Raw genomic sequence first — 9,495 nt, 5'->3', positions numbered from 1 at the left:
TGGCGATCCAGTTCTTATATGATATTATACATGTTTCAATGCCATTCCCCCAAATCATCCCACCCTCTCCTTCTCCCACAGAGTCCAAAAGACTGTTCAATACATCTATGTCTCTTTTGCTGTCTCACATACAGGGTTATCATTACCATCTTTCTAAATTCCATATATATGTGTTAGTATACTGTATTGGTGTTTTTCTTTCTGGTTTACTTCACTCTGTACAATAGGCTCCAGTTTCATCCACCTCATTAGAACTGATGCAAATGTATTCTTTTTAATGGCTGAGTAATACTCCATTGTGTATATGTACCACAGCTTTCTTATCCATTCATCTGCTGATGGGCATCTAGGTTGCTTCCATGTCCTGGCTATTATAAACAGTGCTGCGATGAACATTGGGGTACACGTGTCTCTTTCCCTTCTGGTTTCCTCAGTGTGTATGCCCAGCAGTGGGATTGCTGGGTCATAAGGCAGTTCTATTTCCAGTTTTTTAAGGAATCTCCACACTGTTCTCCATAGTGGCTGTACTAGTTTGCACTCCCACCAACAGTGTAAGAGGGTTCCCTTTTCTCCACACCCTCTCCAGCATTTATTGCTTGTAGACTTTTGGATCGCAGCCATTCTGCCTGGAGTGAAATGGTACCTCATTGTGGTTTTGATTTGCATTTCTCTGATAATGAGTGATGTTGAGCATCTTTTCATGTGTTTGTTAGCCATCTGGATGTCTTCTTTGGAGAAATGTCTATTTAGTTCTTTGGCCCATTTTTTAATTGGGTCGTTTATTTTTCTGGAATTGAGCTGCAGAAGTTGCTTGTATATTTTTGAGAATAGTTGTTTGTCAGTTGCTTCATTTGCTATTATTTTCTCCCATTATGAAGGCTGTCTTTTCACCTTGCTTATAGTTTCCTTTGTTGTGCAGAAGCTTCTAAAGTTGGCAACATAGTAATTCTGTGGAATTCCATATATCTACTTTATGTTATCTGAAATCCAAGCTATGAAATACAACTAGAGAAATCCAAATGCTTGCATATTTATTAAATCCATCTAGGCAATACAATAATAATATTCAGGAATCTTGGATGGCCCCTTTGATTAAAATGATAAAAGATGTTATAAATGCTCACCTACCCACCTCTCTATGTTATCTCTGCACTTCCTTGTCATTGCTTTAGTCCACAGCTCTGTAAATTGTAGATAACTCATAGCAATGCAAGTGACACTTGTCTATAGACAGGCGCATTTTGCCCAGGATAGAGATAATTGATTTCTCTCCCCGCTGATGGTAAAAATCCAGCTTTACATCTATTTGTCAGTTTGTTTGTGAATTCCTGATTTACAATATTGTGGTTCTTTGAATTATGTTGTGTACATTTCATAACATGTTACATATTGAATAAAGTAAGTACAATCTCTGATGCCTGTACATGCTATATGCATTGTTATTGTTGTTCAGTTGTTAAATAGTGTTTGATTCTTTAGGACTCCAGGGACTGCAGCGTGCCAGGCCTCCCTGTGCTTCACTGTTCCTGCCTATAAAAGTTAAAGATTTTTCTTTAACGATTTACATTATTTATGGCTCTTACAAACTCAGTATTTAAATAACTTCAGATTTGAAAACATTTTCATTGTCATCTCATATTCTCTGTCTCAGAACATAATGTAAGCACATTACTAAAATCTTAACCTCCCATCCTATCCCCAATTTGTTGCAGGTTCTTAACAAAGCTAAATGTCTTATTAAAACAGTTAGAGTTAATAAGCACATTTTTGGGGTGAAGCTATTTTTGGGGTACAGAAAATGAACTACAGGCACAATAATAATTGTAGATTCTGCATTGCTCAACACCTATTTTTCTGCATCTGTTCTGTTTCTAGGTAGATTAGGCAAATTCTGGGTAAATGTGTGTATCTGACATTAATGCATTTGCATCTTATAATTTTCAAAGTAATTTATAAGCATCTTATAATTTTCAAAATTTTCAAATTTTTAACCTTTCTCATCTAATTTTATTCTCACAGTTCTTTAAACAGTGCTGATCATCTCTCAGTTTTATTGAGGAAGAACTGATGATTTCAGCCCAATGAATAGTCCAGGACTGCATAGCTTTGCAATCAAAGAACAGGTCCAGAGTTTGGACATTCTGTACAGTGGACATTCTTCAATAAACACTACCTTCCCAGAAATGGAAATGTTAGAAATGGTGGAGCTTAGAAGATGACTGTAAATAACATAGTTATTTCCCCAAAACTCAATGTGTTCACCTGCCAGGGAAGTCCTTAGTCACTTTTTCTTTTTTCCTTTTATTTTAATTTCTTTAAGCTTTTTATTTTGTATTGAGGTATATCTGATTAACAAACAATGTTGTGGTAGTTTTAGGTGAACAGAGAAGGACTCAGCCATACACATGCACGTGTCCATTCCCCCTCAAACTTTCATCCATCCAGGCAGCCACATAACATTGCACAGAGTTCCCTGTGCTATACAGTAGGTCCTTGCTGATTGTCCATTTTCACTACAGCAGTGTGTGCATGCTCACCCCCAGGTCCCATTCTCCTCCCGCTACCCGCTACTCTTTTCCACTGGTAACTATAAGGTCATTCTCTGAGTCTGTAAGTCTCTGTTTTCATACGTTCACTGTACCAACTCTTCTTAGGTTCTGCATATAAAGGATGTCATATGATATTTCTCCTTCTCTGTCTGAATTACTTCACTCAGTATGACACTCTCTAGGTCCATCCATGCTGCTGCAAATGGCACTATTTCATTATTTTTAATGGCTGAGTAATATCATTATTTTTTAAAACTTTTTTCCTTCTCCCTTAAAGTCAGCCCTCTTATCTGCCTGAATCCTTTTGCTTGTGTATTGAACAGTTGTTGGGATCAATGCATTACCATAAGATAGGACAAATAATCTAATATAAAAATCAGTTCAGCTGTAATTGATATATAGCTCCATCCATTCTTAAAAATAAATAATATATAATGAGCACAGTGTTTAATTCTGATTCCTAGTCAGAGTCCAGTAATGGTGAGGTTTGTTTTAAGGTTTGCTGTTGTTGTTATTTAGTTGCAAAGTCTTGTCCTGCTCTTTTGCGACCCCGTGGGCTGTAGCCCACCAGGCTTCTCTGTCCTTGCAGTTTCCCAGGCAAGAATCCTGGAGTGGGTTGCCATTTCCTTCTCCAGGGGATCTTCCTGATGCAGAGATCACACCCATGTCTCCTGCATTGGCAGGCAGATTCTTTAACACTATCATGTGTCAAACATTAGGTTTTTGTTTCTGCTGTTGTTTTTGTTAGATATATTTTCATAATTTAAAACCTGTATTACCCTAAGTATGTTTATCCTCAAAACATCGGTTTCTATGTGTAAAATAAGTGAGCTTCCCTAGCGCCTCAGAGAAGAAAAGTCTGCCTGCAATACAGCAGACCTGGGTTTGATCTCTAGGTTGGGAAGATCCCCTGGAGAAGGAAATAGGAACCCACTCCAGTATTCTTGCCTGGCAAAACCCATCAACTGAGGAGCCTGGCAGGTTATAGTCCATGGGGTCTCAAAGAGTTGGACATGACTGAGCTGTTAGTAAAAAAAAAAAAAAAAAAGTAAGATAAGCACTTAAAACCCCATCAAGTTCTAATAGCCTAGGATTAAGGTAAGAACACTTACCAGATTATTATCTTTTTCATTCACCTTCTTACTACACTGTTGTCAGTATCAGTTCATTTTTCACGGGAAAAATCAATTTTAGGACTTAAAGATTTAAAAAGAAAAACTGATCCATGGTCTACTTTTTGCAATCTGATTTTGGCGGGTCTTCTGTGTTCATAGAAGAAATCTGTGGCTTCCTTAGGAAGGCTGCAGTTCCTTAGGGTGATGCAAGATCTTTTATATATTGCTTTGAAGCTTTTGAGATTAGCTTTCTAATCTCAGATCTCAGGATCACACACTCTGATATCCAAATCCCAAAGGGAAAATTTACCTGAGCAATTAGAGTTCTACTAAGGAGTCGAGTACACACAAAGGAAATGATGTAATGTGTTTTTCTATATCTTAAGAACATCTCAAGCAAGAATATATTATGACTTTCAAAATGGTAGATTGTTCTACATAAAACTGGAGGATGATAGTTACTATCTGATTTGACCTGTTCAAAGCAATTTATCAATTAATAGAAGTTCTACGTGACAGGACAGTGGTGAACTGAAATGAAGCCAAATATACCCAGACACGAACTGAGAATGAGAAGGCCTTTAAGTAGACATTGTCAACTAAAAGATAATATAGTCACAACCTGAAAGTAGAGATTTTACTTAATGGGAATGTTAAGGCCTCTGAGGCCAGGAGGCAGCATCTCAGTAGTCATGAGAAAACCACTCAAGGAGACAGGAGGGGGAGTCAGGCTATACCCAAGTTTGCAACAAAGGGGACAGGGAATCGGAACATCAGAGATTTTTGTGAGGTAGAGAAAATCAGATATCAAGTTAAGGAGTTTATTTTTCTTCTACATATGGAAAGATGCAAGCCTCTGGGCTCACTGAATTCACTCCTTTCATATGCACTTCAGCTCAGTTCAGTTCAGTCACTCAGTCCTGTCCAGACCCCATGGACTGCAGCACGCCAGGCTTCCCTGCCCATCACCAGCTCCCGGAGCTTGCTATCTGGGGCCAAATTCTGTCTCCTGATTGTTTGCATCCTTAATTCCTCACTCACCTTAAGGCATGGCCGATGTGGCAGATGGCTGCTGCGTGCATTGCCTGAGCTCTCAGCAAACAGCTGTGCGGGTGGCAGCATCTGCTGGCGCTGTTTTGGGAGCCCTCATTCACATTTGGAGGCAAGAAACCATGGATGGCTGTGACATTTCTTGTTTATGGATATGACAGCAGACATTTAATTTCACCACATGAGAGAGTCAAAGATGAATGAAATTGACTCCAATATGTGTTATCTGTGCATCACGTTCAAGTGGAATTTTAGCCATCCAAGGTTAGAATTGACCTGATAATCCTAACTCAATACAAACATTTACTCTAAGTATGTGTGCCAGCTGGTGTTCTGGATACAAAACAGAGAAAGGGAGGGTAAATGGAACTGCATATAAAGAATTTCGCAAACAGAGAATACTGAATGAGAGACAAAACAGGAAAAAAAAATAAGAAAATGAGTGGAGATTGAAAATTTCATGGCATGATCGAAGGACTGAAATGAGATTTAGAGCAATGTTGCCTCTGTGTGTGTGTGTGCGTATGTGTGTGTGTATGGGCTTCTTTGGTGGCTCAGTGATAAAGAGTCAGCTTGCCAATACAGGAGCCACAGGAGACAAGGGTTCTATCTTTGGGTTGGGAAGATCCTCTGGAGGAGGAAATGGCAACCCACTCCAGGATCCTTGCTTGGATAATCCAATGGACAGGGGAGCCTTGTGGGTTACAGTCTGTGGGATCACAAAGAATCGGACACAACTGAGTAGCACACAACACAGTAAAATGAAGCACAATGAAATTATAAACGAATGAGAAATTCACACGAATTCCTACAATTTGCAGGTAAGAGAGTGGCCAGATTATTAATGTGAAGCCACGTAAAGAAATAGAGAAGAACCTTTCTGTGTTTGCTTTACAGACAAGTCGGAGGAGCAGTCACTGTGCCCCCTTTACTCCAGATGGGGCAGAGGGGAGCCTTGCACAGTGGACGGTGCACTGTCTATAAAGCCAGCCCTCAGCTCACCCATGGCAGTGGAAACTACACGACAGAGAGGGTTCTGTCTATGCAGATCAGTGGTGACATAGGCCTTGGCAGATGCGGGCTTCCAATGGGGAAGAAGGAAATGACAGCCTGAGGGTGATGAGAACCAAATGCTTTGTCTTAAACAGCAGAAAATGGTGTTGGGAATGCAAGTGTGTGCTAAATTAATTGTTTTTTCCTGCATTGGCAGGTAGATTCTTTACCTTCTTAGTCACCAGTATATATAAATATGGGCTTAGCAGGAAACACTGGTTTAATCCCTGGGTCAGAAAGATCCCCTGAAGAAGGAAATGGCAGCCCACTCCAGTATACTTGCCTGGGAAATCCCATGGACAAAGAAGCATGGTCCATGGGGCTCACAAAAGAGTCACATGTGACTTAGTGATTAAATAACAATAAACATATGCAAAAAAAGTGATATGAATCACTTTGCTGTACACCTGTAACTAATACAACTTTGTCAATCAATTATATTTTAATTAAAAAAAATAGATTTCCAAGAACCTGAAAATGTGTTTCATTTTTACAGCTGGATTAATTGCTAATTGGATACCAGGAGTGCAGACTTTAAATTTTTGTTTAGAATATTATTCCAATTTATTTCATAGCTATGTAGAGAGACGGCATAAATCATCACATGGCATGCTAACATAACTACTGCTTCTTTCTCCCCAGACCAGCCCCCACAAGGGGAATATATTTTTATTAATAGCTCTTCTTTTACAACTTAAATTATATCAACAGGGCATTCAGTTTCTTTTATCTTTTTCGTTTCTTTTTTTTTCAATTTTACCTAGTGTAATGCTATGAACCCACTAGGGAGATGAAACTGTCCACTGGAAGAAAATGCACAAACTAAAAGTTGAGAGTTATATTTTATTGGGCAGACACTCTGAGGACTTCAAGCCTGGGACACAGCATCTCAGATAGTGCTAAGAAACTGTTCTGTAGAGGTGAGTTCTGAAGAGGCAAGGGGGAGCCAGGAGAGATAGAAGATCTTGCAACAAAAGATCAGATAATCAGAACACCAAAAGATTATTGTTAATAAAAGAAAACCAGACAAACTAAAGAATTTAGCACTTTTTCTCTGTATGGGAAGAGGCAACAGTTTGGGCTCACTGACACTGTTCCTTTGATATGCACCTTCGCTATCTTGAGAGTCCCTTGGACAACAAGGAGGTCCAACCAGTCCATCCTAAAGGAAATCAAGCCTGAATATCCATTGGTAGGACTGATGCTGAAGCTGAAGCTCCAATACTTTGGCCATCTGATGGAAAGAACTGACTCACTGGAAAAGACCCTGATGCTGGGAAAGAGTCAAGGCAGGAGGAGAAGGGGTTGACAGAGGATGAGATGGTTGGAATGGCATCACCAACTCAAGGGACATGACCTTGAGTAATCTCCGGGAGTTGGTGATGGACAGGGAGGCCTGGTGTGCTGCAGTCCATGAGGTTGCAAAGAATTGGACATGACTAAGCTAACTGAACTGAACTGAACTTAGCTATCTGGGGCCAGCCTATCTTGAGAAAGCCTATTCTGTGCTTTCTCATCCGGAGTCCCCTCAGGGCTCACTGACCAGGCAGCTGTATTATGACAGCTTCAGGACTACAACCTCCTTTGTTTACTGATGTGGCAGGCAACAGTTTTCATTAACAAAGTCCTCTCCAGTGGCTTCTGGAAAAACAGGGGATGTTTGGTGATAATAACTGAAGCAGAATGAAGAGAAACTGAGCAGATTTTTACATCAAATGATTCTTGTCCCAGATTCTCATTTTTGCCTAAGGCAAAAGAAAACAGTGCAGATGGATTTCACCTAAAGTGAACAGACTAGAATGAAATTAAGGAAATGATTATTATTTTTTTTAATAAATTTACGAAGGTTCAATTTTTTAATTAGTTTTTCAGGCTAATTCATTAAATATTTTTGAATTGCATCCTGAGGATAAGCATTGTAAATGGTAGACAACAGTGAACTAGACAGGAAGGACCAAACTTTTATGGAATATTTAGTCTAGGGAGAGAAATTTCTGATTCAGTCTTACTTACAAATTATTTGCTTCTAAATGTTATGATGGAGTTCTGTTAGGGTGAAACAAATACATGAGAAGGATATAAACAAACCTAATATGACCCACTAACACTCCCATCCGAATCAGCAAGTTTATTAAACCTATTGTTAAAAAAAATAATTAAATAGGAGCCTTTAGGAAGGTAAGTCAAATTAACATGGGTTGGGGGTTGCTCTGTGTGTGACATCTCGCTGAGACTTCTCCAAGAAAAGAAAAAAGAGGTATAAAAAACCCTCTCTGAAAAACAGAGGAGTGATCCTATGACTACTCTTCCTTAGTTTGGAGAGTTTAGTGTAACAACTGTTCCCTAAACTGATTTAGGTGAAAGTGTAAGTAGTGGAAAATATTCAGAAACTGTACTAGTAAGACTACAAGAATCTATGTCAAAGTTCCTGCACTGCTTCTCTTAGAATCTTTAAATACTTTAGGATAAAAGTACTTATCACCCAGAACATAATTTAGTGCTGGTTGCTTTTTTTAGGGCACCTTTTACATCCTTATTCCTTAAGCTGTAGATGAGTAGGTTTAACATGGGGATGACAGCTGTGTAAAGGACAGAGGCCGTTTTGTCCGTGTCCATGGAGTAACTGGAGCTGGGTCCGAAATACATGAACAGGAGCGTGCCATGAAATATAGCCACAGCGGTTAAGTGGGAAGCACATGTAGAGAAAGCTTTGCGTCTCCCCTCGGCTGAGCTCATCCTAAGGATGGTTGTTATGATATAGCTGTAGGAGAGGAGGAGAGTGATAATGCTGGTCCCCAAAACACAACTACTGGATATGACCAGCATTATCTCATTGATGGACATATCTGAGTAGGAAAGGGCTAATAAGGGTGGAATGTCACAGAAAAAGTGATTGATGATATTGGAATTGCAGAATGACAACTGAAATGTACAACAGGTATGGATTGCTGAATCAACCAAGCCTACGATGTAGGCAATAACCACAAGCTGGGTACAGATTCCCCTGGACATGGCAATTGTATAAAGAAGTGGATTGCAAATGGCCACATAACGGTCATAAGCCATGACAGCCAACATGAGACATTCCACATCTCTAAAGGCTCCAAAAAAGTACATCTGGATGGCACATACATCATATGGAATCCTTTTTTGCTCAGATAAGAAATCAACCAGCATCTTGGGAGAGATAGTAGAAGAATAGCAAATGTCGAAGAAGGACAGATTGCTCAGGAAGTAATACATGGGTGTGTGCAGGCTGGGGTCCCTCTTGATCAGCAGGACCATCCCGACATTGGCAACCACAGTTATGCCGTAAACCAGCAGGAAGAGCACGAAGAGCCCCTGCTGCACATCTTGTCTACCGGAAAGGCCTAAGAATATGAAGTCAGCAAACACAGTGCAGTTCTCAGCAGTCATCCCTCACACGTGAAAATTCCTAGTTATGAAAAAGGAAATGGAAGTGGAGGGTTAATATCATCTTACTGTCTTAATTGCCAAACTGCTATTTGTTTCTATATTTTAGTAATTAGAAGGAGAGATAAATAATGCCTTGAAGTTAAATTGACCCTTTGGGAAATATTTCCAACTTGATATAACTGATAAAATGATAATAATAATGATACATTTGTAAACCACTGTCGTGTTTGCAGCACAAATTCATCTAAGCTAAATCGGGCTATTTCCACATCAATTTGTATAGTATTTATGACCATTTTTCCTACTTCAAT

The 9,495-nt window shown here is 39.5% G+C and overlaps 1 protein-coding gene across 1 annotated transcript; it reads right to left on the bottom strand.

Moving 5' to 3' along the window:
- Window positions 1–8,245: 8,245 nt before the first annotated feature.
- LOC102411305 (olfactory receptor 8U9-like) lies at window positions 8,246–9,184 on the bottom strand. The gene has a single exon (XM_045164091.1). The coding sequence runs from the start codon at window positions 9,182–9,184 to the stop codon at window positions 8,246–8,248; it is 939 nt and encodes a 312-aa protein (XP_045020026.1).
- Between the last annotated feature and the right edge of the window lie 311 nt (window positions 9,185–9,495).

The sequence above is a fragment of the Bubalus bubalis genome, chromosome 22 (genome assembly GCF_019923935.1).
Source record: "Bubalus bubalis isolate 160015118507 breed Murrah chromosome 22, NDDB_SH_1, whole genome shotgun sequence".
Taxonomy (NCBI): Eukaryota; Metazoa; Chordata; class Mammalia; order Artiodactyla; family Bovidae; genus Bubalus; species Bubalus bubalis.
This window is presented reverse-complemented; position numbering and strand designations above follow the sequence as displayed.